This window comes from Homalodisca vitripennis, chromosome 1, assembly GCF_021130785.1.
Source record: "Homalodisca vitripennis isolate AUS2020 chromosome 1, UT_GWSS_2.1, whole genome shotgun sequence".
NCBI classification, from domain to species: Eukaryota; Metazoa; Arthropoda; class Insecta; order Hemiptera; family Cicadellidae; genus Homalodisca; species Homalodisca vitripennis.
The window spans coordinates 32,703,926-32,724,141 of record NC_060207.1 but is presented as its reverse complement, the minus strand read 5'-3'; the positions used below and the strand labels follow the sequence as shown (position 1 = coordinate 32,724,141).

Sequence of the window (20,216 nt, the reverse complement as noted above, 5' to 3'; positions counted from 1 at the left end):
TCCAAGACCATGGCATAGAGGAACAAAGTAGAGCAAAATCGATTCACAACTTATAAATAAAAATTAATCACTAAACTAAAATATGTTGCTAAGCACAAAACTCCAGAACTGAGCCAAATATATTTTTTTTTAGATTCATTGAAGTTCAAAGAAGATTCTTTTATAAAGAAACGTTTTCCGGAATATTTTTGAATTAGGTTAAACAACAATATTGGGGCTATGTTTTAGATGTAGATGGTAAGTCATTATTGTATATGCTAAGTTTAGTTCATTATTGTACAGCTCAATGATGTTCCTTTGCCATAGTTTGTTCAAAATATAATAAGATAAAATTGATTTTCTCTCGTGCTGTGCTGCATACAGGGATGCTTTTAGGATGTTGTAGTGTTATATTGGATTAGGCTAATGGCATGTTGGACTTGTGTTGTAATGGCATGTGTTGTAATTTATGATGTAGTCATTTAAGATGAAAATTGTAAAATGTATAAATGTTACTGACCGTTGACATAAATAAAAAATAATGATTAATGAAACAATCCTAATTTTACTGACAATAAACGGTTAACACTTCCAGCTGAAGTTCCCAAAATAAGCTAAAACATTTCTTTAGATTTATGGAGTTTTAAAATAACAAAACTTCTTATTTAAACGCTTTTTAATCTCCGTTGAGCACATAGTTATTCAGATAAAAAAATTGAAAGTTTCAACAGAAGTTAAATAAAATACACATACTTTTTAGGAAAAAATACTCAATGCTTCTCCATCTGAGATCTATCAAATTTTCGCTGACACCGATTTGTTTGAAGATTGCAGCTCAAACAGATATGTACGCAGTTCAGTGTGTTAGTTCAGATTAACGCTCTAACTATTCTTGTTTAAAATCTTGGGTCCCAACCAATACAAACGAAATAAAAAGTTATCATATGGATGGACATTTAACTTCTACCAAGCACTGATCGTTATTAAAGCAGGAACAATCTTTACAAAAATGAGGTTTCTAAAGCAATGCCCCGTAATCGTTTTGACATTTTGCTCCGAATGTTGCATTTGTGGCATTGAAACTGCTGATGAAACCAACAAGTTGTACAAAGTTCAATGTAATCTCGATGTCTCACATGATAAGTTTAAATTTGTTTTGAATCCACAAGAAGACTCATGCGTAGATAAAATGCTGATCTCCTTTCAGAGGCGAGTAGGTTTTCGTTAGTTCATACCAAAAGACCCATCATTGTGATATCAACATTCTTAAGATATGTGTTGCACAAGGACAAACCTGGGCTTTTGAATTTTTTATGGTATAGTTAAGCTGGTGTTGGGGTAGCACAAACTGACGTGATGAAACTCATGGGCTCGTTGCTTGACGGACGTCGCACTCTTTATGTTGATAACTGGTAAACTAGTATAACTTTGGCCCATACCTTCATTGACCAATCAACTCACTTAGTAGGCACACTTTGAAGTGGTAGAAAAGGGAATCCCACAGTTGTCAACAGCAACACAAATGTTGTTTTTTTTTTTAAGAGAGATAAGAGATAAGAGAGATCTCTACAAAGTACTAAAATACAACTGTCAACGTAACTCAGAGGAGAGACTATGCTCATAATCCTAACCCTACTTTATTGTGGACTGTAACAACGCAAAGTAATACATTGATGTGTATGATCAGTTAGCTTCCTATCCAAGCCCTTTGAGAACAAGTGTAAAGTGGTATAAAGACCTCGTGTTTGAACTTCTTTTTAACACGTCTGATGTGAATTCCGTAATTGTTAACAACAAATCTCATCCTAAAATAAAGATTACGAACTTTATAAAACAGATCGTTCTGGCTCTTCTTACATTGTCAGATGATGAGTTAAAACAAGAGGAAGCTGCTTCTCTAACACACACAATGCTGGAAGTTGAAGGTCTCAAAATATCATGTCGTAGACAATGTGCTACAAAAACTTTGGCAAAGACACACGGACGCACTATGAACAAAAATTTGTAAAACAAGTTATAACCAAGTGTGATAAATGTAATATTTTTCTCTGTTTACTTGGTGTCAGTAAGACTCATGATAAATAAGTCATGTATCAATATTATGTAAAAATTTTAAAATTCTTAGCGCGTATTTTATTGGTACTAATAAAACTTTTGATTTTTTATTAAATAGTAGAACTGTTTTACCTCAACACATTTCCTTGCAATTTTTATTAAATGTTTTAGTTTTACAACTATTTGTTGATTTTTCTCTTTGCTGCTTTATGTAATTTTGAAAAGGCCTACAAATGTATAATGATTTTTCGCCTTGTAATGTTTTGGTATTTATATTTGTTTAAAAGATAAAGGAAACAACTTCTATACTTTGGAAAATAGAAAAATCAGATTATTTTCCTCAACATCTTTCCTTGCAATTTTTATTAAATGTTTTAGTTTTAAAACTATTTGTTGATTTTTTTCTTTGCTGTTTTATATAATTTTGAAAAGGCCTACAAATGTATAATGATATTTTGCCTTGTAAGGTTTTGGTATTTATATTTGTTTAAAAGATAAAGGAAACAACTTCTATACTTTGGAAGATAAAAAAATCAGATTATTTTGTTTGTTTAGCAATTATATTAATAAAAATAAAGTAAAAACATTAATTGAAGTTAAAATGAGGACCACTCGTGGCGTTCATGGCCTGTGGGTCTATTACCTATATGGCGACTGTGTGTAGGTTTTCAAAATTGTGCTTGGCCTCAAATTGCAAATTTACAAATAGTCCCTCGGCAGTAGCGTTAAAACTAAAGTAAATTTAATTACAATGAAGGGAAGTAGATTTTTCTGGACGAAATAGATTGCAACCTTGGTATACTCTCAGAATTATCGGTATGCCATTTAAAAAGATGTTCACATGGCGTTCCCAGTTACTCAGCAAGATATGTGATGGGAGAGAGCGGGTTACTTCTAGTTAATAAAAGAAAAAGAGGCAAAAGGCGCCAATGGCAGAGCTATCGGTAGATGTAAGAGTTAATTAGCTAAATATTTATTTTTTAACTTCGAATTTCCGAAATATAATTCCGATTTCAAACATTCGTTTTAAAATGTCTATAAATAATTTTAAGGGACAATATTGTTTCAGTTGAAACTTATTTTTTACTGCTTATTGTTGTTTGAATACAGAATGGATGATTGTTCAAATATAGGAAAAACACAACCGAACTAATATGAAAAGGATGGCTCATAATGTTTGTACCTTTTAAATTACATTTATCAGATATATTCATCTGATATTTTGAGCTACATTAAGCGTAATCAATACCGAAATTCGATGACGATATGTTCCAATTTTAATTAATTATACTTCTCATAATTAACAATTCATGAAAATGAAGGAATTGAGAATTGATGCTCATTTTGGGCAACAACAGTCATAGAAATCTATGTATAAGAATTAATACACACTTGAAGACCTTGCACACTTGCTGAAAAGATGGTCAAGTTTCTAGGAAATATTGTGGGTCGACATATCTTTCTAAGAAGCGTTTTATGTAGTTAAGAATTGTAATGTCAACAATAGCCATAAAAGCTGACGTTTAATGAAGACATAACAACAATGTTTTGTTAGCATGACTATACAAGGCAAGGTAAACTTCCAGCAATACTGGAATATTTCCTCAGGAACGGACATTAGAGGGAAAAAGTTTCTAGTAAAAATAGTATGGTGTAAAGGCTCGCCCAATTGTGTTGTTTCGGGTTTTATTCCCATGGAGTTTTAAAGGATCACTAGGTTTTTAATTAGGAACCCCTGATATTTTTATTGTGAAAGGAATTCCACTAACAAATTCATCAGTATCTTCATTGCGTAAATTTGACTTCTGATCATTCGCTGTTATGTCTAAATGCTCAAGCACTAACTAATCCAACACCACCTATTTTATACTATAGATGTGCAGACTGTAACACATTTAAGGAGGAAATTAATTCTAACGTTAAACTTAAGATTCCCTTGAAATCCTTTGGTGACTGAAGAAGTAGTTAATCACCTTTACACAATCATTTAGAACGTCACTTGAGCGTCAATATCTGATATATCTCACAATCAGGCATTAAAACAATTTATCCGGTTTACATAAAGGAACTTATAGCACAAAAGATTATGCATATATGCGCCTTTGGCAGAATACAATAAGTAATGAAATCAAAATAAGGCTTAACCGAGCCTTGAGAAATCTTACGCAAACATTGATAAGCTTAATAAATAATTGGTTTAACCAACACACTAAAGATCTTGCTGCTACTAAAGTGACTGACTGATCTACGTGGAAAGCCACTAACTATTTAAAAATACCAATAATTCGCATTCCACCCATGCAAAATGGAGATAGCTCATGGACAAAAAGGAGTAACGAAAAAGCACTATACCATTTTACATCTCTTTTCCAACGTATTTCAACCACACCCACAGTCAGGCCCTAAAAATTATTTAAATGAAATATTAGAATCCCCTTATCAAATGACATTGCCTATTCCATCTTTTACGCCAGCTGTAGTCAGAGGAGATAATTCGGGATACACATCTTCAAAAAGCTCCTGAGTATGACGTGACTACACGACATGTTATGAAGGAACTCATAAGAAAAGGTGTTGTTTTGGTTACCTCGATTCAATGCAATAGTACGTCAAGAATACTTTCCGAAATATTATGGAAAGAGGCACAAATAGGAGTTGTACATAAACCTGCCAATATTGGGTAATCGTACAGACCAATAATTTTCCTACTAATCCTTTCAAAATTATTTGAGACGCTTTCTCTAAAAGATAAAATACATTAGTCAATACGAAAAGTTTTTGGTTATGGATCGCCAGTTTATTTCTGAAGTTTATAGTATTTATTCTTTTTTGTTTCAAGTAACTTTCTGTAAATTTTAAAATTCTTTTAAAATTTAAAGTTTATTAGTTAAGATTATAATACTGCACATATATTTGGGAAATAATATCAGTTCATTTATCCGAAGGCAGCATTCTACTCAGGGCCGCATTTACAAATTCGGCGCCCCTAGGCCTACAGACCAAAGAGCGCCCCCCCCCCCCCCAGAGGACTCTGATTACACTGACGTAGAAATCCAGTAAATTTCTTAATTACGTAATTTTGATGAAAGATAATTACAATAGTATGTATATATATATATATATATATATATATATATATATATATATATATAGGAGTGTTTTGAATAAATAAAAGCAATGAACCAATGAATGAGTCAACGTCGCACCCCGGACCTAGTTGACCTTGGCCACCCGCCCCGCCGAGCGCCAACACCACCCGCCGCCGCAACTTTTTTCTTTTGTGTACTTTAAAATTTATGCGCCCCCTAAAATTTTGCGCCCTAGGCCTGGGCCTAGTGGGCCTATAGGGAAATGCGGCACTGATTCTACTTTGTAGCAAATCCATAGAATTCTTTACGCTATCATACAAACATCTGAAGTTAAGACATTTTGTTTTTCACATTGTTTTTAGACATTAGCCATGCTTCTTTGGATATGTGACATCCTGGCCTGCTATTTAAATTGAAATGCAGTGTACCAGACTCAACGCATGCCATTCTGAAATCACATTAAGGTCACAAATATTCTTTAATGAAATTCGATGGAATTGTCACGGATTTGGCATCAATATTGTTTCTAAAAACTAAAATAGGTTAGATTATTTAATATACACTTCCTAATACTATAAAATTGCAATTTACAATTTCGCAAACACATCAGTCTACAATATCTGAGCATATTTTACATGTCCCAGGTTTGTGAAAATATTTTAATTGAATAAAAACGCATGCAAAACAAAATGGTAGCTATAGTCATGTCTGAATAGGAAAGGAAGCGGTGTAATATTTTTCTAATATCCAGCAGAAAGCAGATAAGCACCAATTGAAATATATCATACTAACGAACATCTAGTCAATAATAGTATTAAAATTAGTTTTTAAATGCAAATGCGAATCAACCAATTATCGGCAGGAGTGATGTCGCCGATTAGTTATTTTTGAAATCTAATACGAAAAAGCTTATACTAATATATTTGGCTATCCGTACTCTGAATAAATAATAACTAAATAGTCATTTTCTTTGAAATGCTAATCGTTGTATTAAATGTCATACACCTTCTATTATACCACCGTGAAGTCAATGTTGCAGTTATCAATCTGAAGGCGCTCACAAAAGTTCAAAAACTGAGAAAAATTGTATAAAGCTAATTATTAAAAAGCGATCTTACACAAATCTACAAAGTTTTTCGTATCTATTATTTTCCACAAAGGTTTCCCGTTAAATGTATAATAAATAAAAATCCCAAATATAATCGCTCAGCCGTAGAAAATGTGGGCGTTCACAGCTATAGAAGCATGGCAGTCTACTTACAGGTTTCATGACATACTCAATGCTCTTTTTCTGTAAGTAAACAGGAAAAAAAATTAATTTCGTAAAATCTGTGAGTGAGAATGGGGTTATGTGTGTAAAACTGTACAGTAAAATATATTAATAGTAATTATTATTTGTAACATGTAGTTTTAATGAATAAATATCACCATTCGAGGAGGATTCTTCATTACTATTGCTGAGTAATTGATTGATTACTTAGTCATTTTAGTATATTTTGAGAAAGGTAAGGGCAGGTTTGTTTAGATGAACGTGTTTGGAAAATGTTTGTTTTTGTATTTGAGAGTGAAGGTGGCCTAATGTGTAATCCAATATTTGGAGTCCTAATTTGATGTCGAGTTGCCAACTAACTATACTATAACATAACCCTTTCAGTGCTGGGGTAGGGTATGATAAGCAGACCCTGTTTTTTTATATATCGATCGATACTGATTAATTTTTTTGAACTATTAACTTAGATAATCTATATAAATAGCTGTAAACACTTTAAAATAATACATGTGAAGTAGGCTAATATTTCGATTTTACATAGCCTAAGTAAATTTGATTATTAAAAATGGCAGTCAATTTTAGAAAACTACTGCTTTAAACCCTTTGAACCCCAGACCAAAATATTGATGGTGGGAAAAACGTACCAAAACCATTTGACCTAAGAACTACAGAGAATCCCCGGAGCAGAAACAGCTGTATTGCATACTGTTTGTAAAAAATTAATATTTTTGCTATTTTTTATGCTATTGTCTTGTATTACACACCAAAATGTCCAGAATGAAATTGTGTACACAGAAAAAGTTTAGTCTGAAGTATAATATAAAAAATTGTTTAACAACATTAAAATAACTTTGAAATATATGTTTATGGTTTTTTAGGTAAAAAAATAGATTTTAAGATTTTTTAATTAAAAAATAAGAAAACTTTTTACTATGTGCACCCACATTTTATTTTTCTAAATTTAATTTTTATGTATGTACAAAAACAATTATATTGATATCTCTAAAGATAAAGATTTGGTACTTTGGGATTTATACCGACCACACCCAGACATGAATCGTTATTTCACATTTTGCTTCTACTGATTACTAGATTAGCGTAGAAGACTATTTCGTCAGTATAAAACAGGAATTGTCTTATCGCAAACCCCTCCCCATCCTCAGACAGAGGTCAAAGTCGAGCGTCTAGTAGATAACGTGATTGCAGAGCCTCGCCGCCCGTTCAGCTGGTGCATCGCTTTGTTGTACTTTCGTGTTTTACCTCTACATTTCTCCAAACACAAAAATTCAACAAAAACAAATATTACCAAACTAAAACTAAACTCTTTATTGAAAAAAACACTAAAAACTTGTTTTTATTCTTGATCACATTCCGCCACCCAAAATGCGAGTGCCTCCGGCCATCAGCGCGGGCTTCGACAGCACCTTCGGTGCTGCCCCGCGCTGATGTCGACGAAAGAAAAAACATCCCTCGAGATAGTACCTATCAGTAAAATATCAAATTCTAGAGGGGCTAATCAGAAATATAAATTGAATTGAAATGGAAAGGCAATTATGTACCGTGCAAATCACGTGATGCCGCGCGGCCTGCCGTAATCAGGATTCTCGAGAAAGATAAGATAACAGCGACAACAATACCGATCACAATACCTGGAAATGCTTGTAAGTTTGTAATTTTGTAATTGAAGAGTTGTTTTTTCGTTCTATCATGTTTGTTTCTATAAATTTCTATTTTTGTGTTCTTCATACTGGTGTGGTCGGTATAATCCCAAAGTACCAAAGATTTTGCAACCACGATCTCACTGAGGCCGGTTGGTCATTGTCCGGAGTAGGCCTAGCGGCGGCGTTACCGCGAGAAGTAGATAGCTGACTAAGGCATTTCTTCGTCATCTGAGTCCGAGATAGTTGGCCTATAGGTAGGATCAACAGCAGTGTCATCACTGAAAACTGATGAGACGCCAGACCAATCGTCATCTGATAGGTCAACATCCAGTTGTCTGTCCAATTCACTCGGGTGATTTACAATGTTGTCACTCATTGTTCACAGAACTGATTATTACCATAAGATTAAAACTAAAGAAAAAGTGACTAAAAACAGTCCTCAATTACAACATTTAACTTAATTCACACGCACAAAGACAGCATACGTAGCATTAGACCGCTTTGTAAACAAATACAGCTGTAGCAACAAAGAGTAATATATTTTTTTGACCATAGATGTTATTTTAAATACACTATATTACTAACAAAAAATGTGTATTTTACTAAAATACTCATAAATATGTATTATTACTCGTAAAATAAGTATTTTATGGTTTCAAATAAATATGTATTAAATGCATATACCATGGCGACGATATTACGTCGCACGGGGATTCTCGCATCTTCATTGGCGACGATACATCGTTGCCACGGGGATCTTCGCGTATTTTCTCGGCGACAATATTTCGTCACTTGGGGTTCAAAGGGTTAAATGATGATAAGACATGTTTTTTGTGGCTTCAACATGTTGGATCTTTCTCGGTTTCGAAGTTTTTTTGTTGTTACGTTTTCTTTATTATTTAAATGTAATTTTTGCTATCACTTCTCTTAGTTTTATCGTTTGATTAATGGTTATGGTTTCTTTATTACATGATGATTACATTATACCATGATGTTATTGTTTAGACTATTCTACTAATTTGAAACATGTGACTTTAATTTAGTACCTCAGATACATTAATTGGTAGTTCTGTTATTCGATACAGGCTATAAGTATCAATGATTGTAATAAGCGATATAAAAACTGAGTCACCATCTATTACCATTGAATATGATTCATTTAAAAATAGAGCAGTGAATTGAAATAAAAAGCCTTTAAATCCACTTAATAAAAAGAAAATAAATGAGGAGAAGATTAAAATCAAACTTCATTAATATTTGTAATCAGATTTTATTTTTAACTTTGGCTTACTTGTGATAAATGGCTGTACCCAGTGTTTGGAGCAATGTTGAAAGAAGAAATTTCTTCTGTTCTTAATAAATATTGTGAATTGGGATTAGTGAAATCTTGTTAATGATCAAATTTGTAATTGTGAATCTTGTTTAAAAAAATGTTAAACTGTTTAATGTCATATACGATAGATAATTTAAAAAATGTATTATTTACATCTATCACATTATAATTGATTTAATTTTAAGGTCCAGCAACAGAATAAGCAAGTGGATTCAAGCATGTTCGGACCATTAAGCTTCCCCTCTTATGAAAATGATTTAAAATGTGTCCCATATGAGAGTGCACCTGTTGTAACTACGTGCTGCTTGTGTGAGAGAAAATTTAATCTTGAGTTACAACAGGATGAATTTTTGCAACACACTTTTGACATCCACAGACTGGTCATTGCTGATGTTCCTCTCATTGCTAGTCTTGAAAAGTAAGTAAAACAAAGAGTAATTTAAATGGATAAAACTAATCTAGTGTAGGTATAATTTTAAATTTAACAATACAGTAATCATTTTCATAGTGTTTTAGTAATTAGTAGTTTTTTTTTACTGTGAAATGCGTTCTTACAAAGTAACTGTACCTTTAAACTAAGAGTGGGCGGATTGGTGTTTTTGAGTTTGAGTGAGGCAAAAAGAAATTATCTATAGTTTTTTTCAGTTTCAAGTCAGATATAATTATACGTTTAATTTATGATTTATCACAGTGTCCAGAAAAAACTTGCTTAAAATTTCAGATCTAACATGTGTATTTAATATTACCACACTGTTAATTTATTGGTAATTGGTGGTAATAGTTAATTTAGTGTGTTGCAAATAAACTGAAATAGATTTTAAATACAAATAGTTCAATCCCTATCCACTGTGTTTGTGATGGTCCTTTTGGATGATAAGTTAAGATCTTTGCGAATGTTTAGTTCAGCTCCATTTCACCTTATGTTTAGTACAGCGCCTGAAATCTTATGCTGTTACAAACTTGATTCCTGGAATCTGGAGTTAAAAAAAAGTATCTGTCTGAAGAAATTCATAAAAGCCAATGAAGAAACATAAAATTAACTTTTTGCACTGTTATGACATCAGAGACACCTACACTACAGAATCAAGTGTAATCTAGATGAAAAAGTGTTCTCATTTCCACATCAGGTGCACAATTGAGTACACTACATTGTTTTAGACGTGAACAAAAAGCACGGCAGAGCAACCAAGTTTTCTACAAATAACGTAGCTATGGTGGGAAGGGTTGATTCAATGTGAATGTTGAGTTCAACACAGTTTTCACATTTGCATTCAATTCTGTTATTTCTTCCTTCAAATTACCAATTACTTATCTAAATGTGTAGAAGCTTTTAACATTTGTTCAGATAACATTGTATTTGTTACTTTTCCTGTTCGTTCATTATTTAACATTTTACAGGTACATCAGTTACTGGAGAGTAAGACTAAAAGGAAAGAGCCTTAAAGAATTTTGTTCAACTGTATTGGTAGATGTTGAAAAGGACAATGAAATATTAAAGAATCAGGAATATTTCCTGTTATCAGATGTTCTTCCAGAGGATAGACAGTTGAGAAAAGGCCTACAGCAACAAAGATTGGTAAATATACAGTGCAAACAGTGGTCAACGTTTCTTATTATGTCAGGTTTATATAACAGTTTATTTGTCACTTAAGAGTGATTTAGCTTTTGGAATACAAGGATCAACATAAAGCAATACTTGTTGACTCATACAGATTATGCCAGTACCAACTGAAAAAAATCCCTAAGTATATTAATTTATGTATATAAATAAAATTTTGCAGTAACATTTGAATGGAAGGAAAATCATCATCAAGAATTTTACATTTTAGGTATGTTTTAGGAATTAGTGTCATATGAAAAAGTTATATATCAGGGACAGTTTCTATTAAATTGAATAAGTAAACATAATGATATTATAAACATATATTAACATACAGTTCACATAATAAACAGAATAAATTTTGTTTATTTTATCCCAAATTACCTTCAATAAAGTTAAATTTTATTATGATCATACTAATTCTTCCTTTAACAGGTTGACTGTTCTTATTGTTTTCACCTTAAGTGTTTTATATATTGAATAAACTGATACAACAGAGTATCGAAGGACGTGACGGAACATAACAAAGGAGTTCTCACATAGATGAACAAACAGACAGACAGACTGACTGCCCTTAACCATTCGACTCTAAAATCACCAACAGAATTCTATGTACCAAGTTTCAAATGTCTCATGACCTTTCTATCAAGAGTTGTTATTGAACAGACGGACAACCACAAGATTTTAAGAAGGCCCTGTTGGATCGTGAGTAATTTTCTTAGGAAGGATGTAGAGTCAGGGAGATGTATTTATTATTAAGTTGGGACTAGAATTTACAGTTGTGTGATGTATTCTAGGAATGGGCTCTTGAACAACAGAAATCAGAAAGGGAAGATAGAAATTTCTCCAGAGGATGTCTCTTCTGCCTCGCCCATATAACTGGCACCCGGGCACAATACTTAGACCATCTTGCTGAACAACACAACCTCCAGCTCGGTCACCCACACAACTTAGTCTTTGTAGATCAGCTCATTGACAAATTACAGGAAAAGATAACGAGGTAAAATAGAATTGATGTGTTAATTTATTTTTGGGAGACTTTCAAAATAAAGATAGTCCAAGATTATGTTAAACGGACTATATCAAAAGGAAAAAAATCTGGGGGATAATTATTTTCCTTTGTCACATCTCTACGTAGCTCCATAGATATCAGTGTATGTTCATTATTATATTAGATTTAATAGAAAAACACTACACATTTCAAGTTATAAAATAATTTGCTAATTTGGTTTGCAGAATTTTTATTTATGTTAGAGGCTTTGACTTTATATGGGATTGAGATAAGAAGAAATTATTTATCCTAATTAAAAACCCCAAAAGGTCACTTTTAATTTTAAAAAGTACATTTTTTAACTTTAATCCTCAACCCTCCAACTGGTATTAAGCAATTTTTGACGCATTAACTGTTGTAATATGATCTCTCACAGCAAATCTATTTTTACTTGGTTTGAACTAAAACATACGTAAATTTAAAGGTATAGATCCAAGGTTTCATATTATACCATAAAACATTCTATAGTTCCATTAAATTTGTCATTAGAAAATTTTAAACTTGGACATTCTCATTTCCAATTGCGATTTGTTCACGTAATTGCCAAACACGCAAAATTTACTATATATTTGTCAAAATTTCCTTTAAAGAGTTTTTGTTCTACACGATTGTGTATGTCATTATTGGAAAGGGTGTATTCTTGGCTTTCAGAAACTTGTTTTAATAGCCTGTAAGCAAATAAATGTTTATACAATAGTTGTTTGAAAAGATTATGTTTTGTAATCCTTGTAAATCCCAAAATTCCGAATGCGTCGAAAAGAACTTAATTCAGTTTTATTACTTTTTTTGTACTCTATTGTGGTTTGGAAGTAGTGAAAAGCATATCAAAACAAATAAAAACTCTAAGCAACAGTATCATTATTGAAGACAATGAAATATTTTATTTTTATTCTGTTGCACAATCACCGACTCACCTACTAGATAAGAATTATGCTGGTTGCCATAGTGATTTCTCAGTTTTGTATTACACCATTTGACAATACGTGTACTGTTTGCTATTTATTTTTATCTTTAGATATTTAATTGTTTAGTGCGTATAAATAAACGTTTGTGTACTGATGTATAAATTGAAGTGAAAAATGTGGAAGCTTGTGTAAGGTTTTACCTGCTGGTTGGCCTATGTTTATAAAATTTTTATAAATAGTTTTATTGCTGAGTAAATAAGTTATCGTACATTTCACAATTAGTGTTAATTTTAACAGTAGTGGGATTAGGAATGTACTGTGTAGTGAATCAGAAGACAATGTTAATTTGGTAGATATGGATGAAGTTTTCTCTAGTGAATTAATTGTGCCTGATCCAACTGACTTTTAAAATAATAACTCAATAAAAATAGATTGTTGTACATTTTTGTAAACTTATATAAATGCACTTTCTCTAGGCCCGTGAATCATTTTTGGATGAAAAAATTGTTGCCTAAAATAGATTATGCCTTTATTTTACAGGTTTTACTTTTGTAAAAATTAAAAAAAAAACATGTTGCCATAGAAAAATTTTTTATAAAATAAACTTCTATACATATTTTTTCTTCTACACATATTTACATTTTAGTTTAAAAAATTGTTCATCCAATAGAATCCAAACTGTCATAATTATACACAAAATAGTGCACTAAGAGAATTTTGCAGAATGTTTAGTTTTTAATGATGAATTATTAAGAAGTACCAACAGACTTCTTTTACTGAAATATTTTTTGATAATTTGTTAGTTAGATATATACCAAAACTTTTGTATATTTTGGTTTTATTCAAATAAATTTCACATTGGCTGTGAGTGTGCTTATACATTGGAGAAATTTTATTCTTTAGCTACCACTTTTTTATTTTAATAAATTTATTTTTTGAAGTAAAATTAAAATAATTCAATATTTTTAAATGTCTGTATCTTGAAAAATAGATGAGCAGTGGTTAAAATAAGAAATCCATACAAAAATGTAAAAAATGCTTGCCATTTTGGAAATGATGGTGGTCAGTTCAGGTTTAAACTCACATGCATTTTATTTAAAATTATTGAACTATTTTGTCACAGACTTTTAGCTTTTTATACTAGAATTAAAACAAATCCTTACTCTTTCAGACAAGAGTTATAAAACCTACTTTATTTCTTTAGTTCTGTGTAGCAGTATTAAATAAATAATTGCTACCATACAATTAGTGTTACACATGTAATATTGGCTTCACTAGTATAAAATAACCAAAAACAAATCCTTACTCTTCAATACTAGGTACAAACTTTTGGGCTGCAGCCTCCACCTCTGAATAGAAAAAAATCAAACAAAAGTTATAAAACCTACTTTATTTATTTAATTTATTATTGAAATGTAATCATTTTACTAAAAGGTATTATGTTTTTTTTTTTTCAGATTGCAGTGCTTGTACTGTGAAAAGGTGTTCAAAGACAGAGTTGTATTGAAAGAACATATGCGAAAAAAGCTGTGGCACAAAAGGATCAATCCTGAAAACAAAGAATATGACCGATTTTATATTGTGAACTATTTGGAACCTGGAAAAACATGGAAGGTAACAAATTGAAATGGCTTCTGTCATTTAGATAATAACTCGTCTTCTAAGACTTGATCATTTAGAGTAATCTTTTTAAACATAAGCCTTTGCACACTGGATGTTAAGTTTTGTCAGATGATGTATGAATACAGGAACAGCAAGGCCCAGAGAGGGAGACAGCCACTTGTGACGAGGACACGGACTGGTCTGACTGGACTGAGGAGACAGGAGATAGTATTGTGTGTCTACTTTGTCCCCACTCTGGCACCAACTGGGAGGATGTCACATCTCACCTGGCAAGTGAACATAACTTCAACTACGAAGAGTTGACCGCAGACTTAGATTTTTACCAACAGGTTGGCATTTGAAAACTTAAAATCGCTATTTTTAAGGAATTTGTCACCTTGGCCAGATTTAAAGATTAATCTAACCACAGCAGGCTGTGTGATAATTTATTGTCACAATTACAAACAAATATTAGGTAAATATGTTTTTGTATATGAGTAGAAAATACACAGTGACTAGTAGCACTGTTTATTTTCTTCCATAATTGGGTTTTAATGCAAAAACAAATCATAAAGCAGTGTAAAACTTATATATTTTATTGGTGTAATAATATCAATATTGATATTTGTACGTTTCCATACCAACGAGATTTTGTTTCTTTCATTGTTTCCAGTATCGCTGCCAAGTGCATAAAAGATTTAAGATCTTTTGTTAACATTAGTTTATTGAATAAAGTAATTATTTTGTGCTTCATCTGATGTCTATTCTATATAACAAGAATTGGAGAAAACTTTGCAGATAGTTAAAACCGTTTCTTACAAGCTTTAGACGAGAGTATTAGATCAACATTTCTAGGCTGATGATCAAGTAGCCGTATTTTTTGTCAATTGTTTTTCGTGTTTGTTTTTATTTGGAAAAATATAATATTATACATGAATTTTATTTATAATTTCATGACCCTTTCACGTGGTATAGCTAAAAATGTATAAAAAAATTATAAAGATATATGAAGTTTGAGTGTTGAGATATGTGCAAGTTTGAATAAAACTCAAAAGTATATAAAAAAGTAACACATATTAAAAATTTATTTTATTTTAAGAGAAAAAAATATGTATTCTTTTCTTTGTTTTAGTGTCCAAAAAAAAAACAAAAATTATGAAGGTCTCAAGTGGTTGCGGAACAATTGATTTGCAAAAAGCTTGCAAATATACAAAAATTATGATAGCAATTTAAGGGGGTAGTATAGTAAAATAGCTATGGAACTTAAAGGGTTAAATATAACATATAAAAAATACGTAAAAGTTTAAGTAAAATATGTGCATTTTTTCTCTAAGCTACTTCTCATTTTAATTTGTTATCCGTAACTTGAAAACAGTTATTTTGTAGTAGTGATTAAATGTTTATCTGTAATTTGATGTTAATTTTATGTCTTAATTTACTGGGAAACCACAATTTTTTCATACAATTTATACATAAATAAAGATTAGTGTTGTAAATCAACTTTTTATTTTTACGCCTGTAGCTTGTTTACAAATATGAAGCCAAAATTAAACTTATAATGTATTGTAGAGAGAAAATTAACTAACATGGTAGTAATGTACTTTCAGACATTATGTGGGTCAACAGTAAACCACAATAGATCTATTTGCCTTTAAAGAACACTCATTAATTTGAAGTGATGTGCAGTACTATTATTAACATTGTCATCTTTTTATCTTTCATATTATGTAGCAAAAATTTTGTGAATTAAGGAGGAAGAGTTCTTAATACACTTGGAACTTGTGTCTTAACTTCCTATTACAATAATTATATAAACTTCTTGTTATCCATATAACAAGATCACAAGATATGCAGAATCTCATTTTCCAGCATTCCCTTTCTCTCCATTTTCTGTCCTTTGCCACGTATTCGTTGACTGCTGATGCTTTTGCCAACACACAAACAAAATATTCTGTATTTTTGTTATAAATGCCAATGAAAACAAAGTTCTCACTACAAGCAATATAGCAAGTTGATTCCAAGCAAAGTTTGTGGCACAATACTCTTGTTGTTGAGAATTACTTTTTATTTTTTTTTTTATGGTCCCAAAAGAATAAAAAGTAAATAGATCCGGAATTTATAATTCTATTCTAATGAAGAAAGTGGTATTTTTTAATAATCTATATTAATTCTTTTACTTTTGTTATCTTTATGTCTAGAAGATAAAGGCATTCCTAAAGAAAATCACATTTCCAAAAAATACTACTCTTTTATACCATTTAAAAATTTAACTTTAGTTTTTAAGATTTATTTATAAATTTTTAGTGTTATTTGTTTTTTAATTAATTGGTTTGTAATAAACATATTTACAGTAATTCCAAGATCAGATAAAGCAATAAAGTAAAAAATGCCTCTTACACCCAAAACACTGTTTTGGCACAAAATCACTAACTTATATGGAATTATATGGGAACTTTTAATAGGTGGTGTTTCATCCTTATAATATTTTTGAAAGTAAAGCTGGTGACTGCATTGTATTTTATCCTTGTAATATTTATTAAGGCAAAGCTGGTGAACTACATTGTATTTTATCCTTGTAATATTTATTAAGGCAAAGCTGGTGAACTATTATTATTGTAACATTTTGAAGGTGAAGCTGGTGAACTACATAAGACGGCAGGTGTACAAGAAGAGCTGTATAATCTGTGACGAGAAGTGTGACACAAACGATGATCTGTTGGCCCACATGAAGACAGCAGGACATTTAACCATGCCTCATTGCATGATGTGGGATCAGCCTGAGTAAGTTAAGTTGACCTCAATTTTCAAATGTAATACAAGCTCTGACATTAATTTATATTTTACACTTTATTTGCTCTAATTAATTGCACATATTTTTTTATATGTTTTTAAAAGATGAAACACAAGTATGAGCAGTTGAAGATACATGTTAATGATGGGAACAGTTACTAATTTTAATATTTGAATAACATTTAAACTACAGTTCACTGACTGAACTGTTTGAGCTGACAATATTATTGTTTTACAAACTAGTTAAATTTTTAAAAAACAATTAATTTAAAAGTAAAATTATTCAAAATGTTAACTTAATATATTCTTACCCTCTTACAACATATTAAGAAAAAGTCTAACATTAATCACTGCGCTTTCCATTAGGTACTACTTCCCCACGTATGAAAATGACCTATTCTTATGTCAAATTGAAGATTCCAAATCTTCTGAAGAAGAGGAAATAAAGGAGAAAATGTAAGTATATGATAATTAGCTTAAAGACAACATTCCATATTTTAGTGTGACACTTCAATTTTTTTACTTGAAGGAATTTTCTAACATTACGTTTAATTTAGTATCACATTTGAACACAGCTTTAGGCCAACTTAAATCTATCAACTCAAAATTAAAAAGGACCATGTGAATTAACCAGCGGCTATATTTTTATTGCCACCAAAGTTATTTAGGCAATAAAATACTTTGTATATTTATCATACTCTTTTAACACTTCAACTATCGATCACTGCAGTGTCTAATAAACTGACAATAGTAAGCTTGTGCTTGTGTAAGCTACTATAGTGAACATTTTAATGTTCAATAGGTACAATATTGTACCTATGAAATCAAATGTTTTATCTATGAGAACAATACATATAATTTTTATTAAAAGTACTCAATATTATATTTTCAATGCTGGGGGAAAAAATAAATTAGCAAATTAATCAATTACATATTGGTAAAATTGAAAAAATCCTTAAATACCTTCTGGGTGCGAGATAGATTGATTGTATCAGTTAAAATTGTTTGTTCAGTGTGTCTACTGGTCACAGAAGTTCCGGAAAAGTCACGTATTTTAATGAGGGCAGCTGATGGCAGTTCACAAATTACTAATTGCTAAAATGTGATTTTGTTGTACTTTCTATGATAACCAATGGATAAGTAAGATTTCTAACAAATTATTCTAGTTTAGTAAACCATATTTTTCTTGCAGTTCTCTGTTACTGTTCATTTATTGCTGTGAGTCTGCATTTGATATTTGTGGATGGTATCTGATCGCCAGTACACAATTTTCTGACCACTAAAACATGTTTTTGTCGTACCGTGTGATTGAAAAATCTCAAATAGATAATATCTAGTTTTGTAAATATTTTGCTTGCAGTTCTAAATATAACATGCTTTGCCACGTCTGCTGCGTATATTCATGGACGGCAGCGGATTAGCATTACGCAAAGTGCTGAATGCTAAATCATGCTATCATTGCTTTTTGTGTATAAAAAAGCGTACATAGATTTCTGAAATCACAAATTATTGTGCTTTTGTCAATAACATTTAGCTTTCAATTTGTATTTGTCTTGATTTTGCTAGACAAAATCTCTTGATATTTTACAAGTATTGCTATGTATACGATTGCTTGAGCTGCTGAACACTAAATACACATTAAGATAAGGGGTGATTGTAAGAAATTAACAAAAAATGCCAAATTTTACTTTAAAAATTGCTAATAAATATGCATTAAAATATTGCTTTATAATGATGTTGCTATTTGTACATTACATAGTTTTGTAATATTTGTCAAAAACGTCATTTAAGGTACCTTAAACACTGATTTTTTGCTTTAAAGGTAATAAAAGCCACCAGAAAGTCATTGATTTTCATTATACCTCAGCAGTAGACCCTCTGTTGTTTCTAATGGTATGTATTTATTTTTATTTTTTACCTTTTGTTGTATGATTTTTGTTTGTTTTAGGGTTTCTTTACATTTGTCAGAAAACAAGGAAATTATTGAAAAGTTTAAAAAAATACTTTCTGAACCTTGAATTGTGAAATTCACAAGAGGAAAGGGCGCAGTTGTCATCTGGTGGTTGTGAAGTAAGAGTATGAGTGCCGATTGAAAACCATTGTACATTGAACAGAAGGAAGTTATTTAAGCTTACTGGTTTTAGCTTAAAAGTAAGATAAATGTCATTCTTTTTGTGGTACTTATATTATTACTATCCTAGTCTGTAAATATTTATTTGTATTCTCACTGTGAATAAAGGAATAATATAATTGGAAGAACTGGTATTCTTATATATCCAAGCTATTGTTGTTAAAGTTATTAATTTGTAAAGTATTTGATTTTAAAATATAGTAGCTTGATTGACGTAATTAAACTAAATTTCTTTAAATTTTCATTTAAGAATCGTTAAATTATTAATCATTAAAATTATTCCTTTAAAGAATGTTATCTGTTTTGCCAATTTAAAACACTAAAATTTAGTTATAAAGACTTTCCCAAAAAACAGGATGTCTCTTTGAGAATGTAAGATTTGTGTGAAACTGTTGTTGATTGAATAATAAAAGTTTATTGCGATGTTATCTAGCTGACTGTTTTAATTTAATCCTCACTTCCAATTTAAATAATTTTCGCTCTGAATATTTTTGTGAATTCATACACCTACTGTGCATATTAAAATTATTGTACTGTTCTTGTGCATTGCAAAAGCAAATGAAAACACTCACAAATGTGTTTAAAATATAACTAAACTTTGTCAGTTTTAAGTAATTGAATTTTTACTCAACTGCCTAGTTAAAATTCGTCATACATTTGATAAAAAATGAAAATGTCTCATTAATTAGTTTAAAGATATCTGGTTTTCTTGACATCAGAGTTTTTTAAAGGGTGGCAAACATTTTTAAA

The 20,216-nt window shown here is 30.9% G+C and overlaps 1 protein-coding gene across 1 annotated transcript; it reads left to right on the top strand.

Annotated features, from left to right (window-relative positions):
* Positions 1 to 6,446: 6,446 nt before the first annotated feature.
* Positions 6,447 to 19,894, top strand: LOC124359509 (zinc finger protein 277-like). Its single transcript, XM_046812305.1, has 9 exons — positions 6,447 to 6,628; positions 9,573 to 9,805; positions 10,786 to 10,963; positions 11,785 to 11,987; positions 14,401 to 14,557; positions 14,692 to 14,895; positions 17,175 to 17,326; positions 17,702 to 17,791; positions 19,284 to 19,894. The coding sequence occupies exons 2-9, from the start codon at positions 9,606 to 9,608 to the stop codon at positions 19,351 to 19,353; spliced, it is 1,254 nt and encodes a 417-aa protein (XP_046668261.1). The 5' UTR covers positions 6,447 to 6,628; positions 9,573 to 9,605; the 3' UTR covers positions 19,354 to 19,894.
* The last annotated feature ends 322 nt before the right edge of the window (positions 19,895 to 20,216 follow it).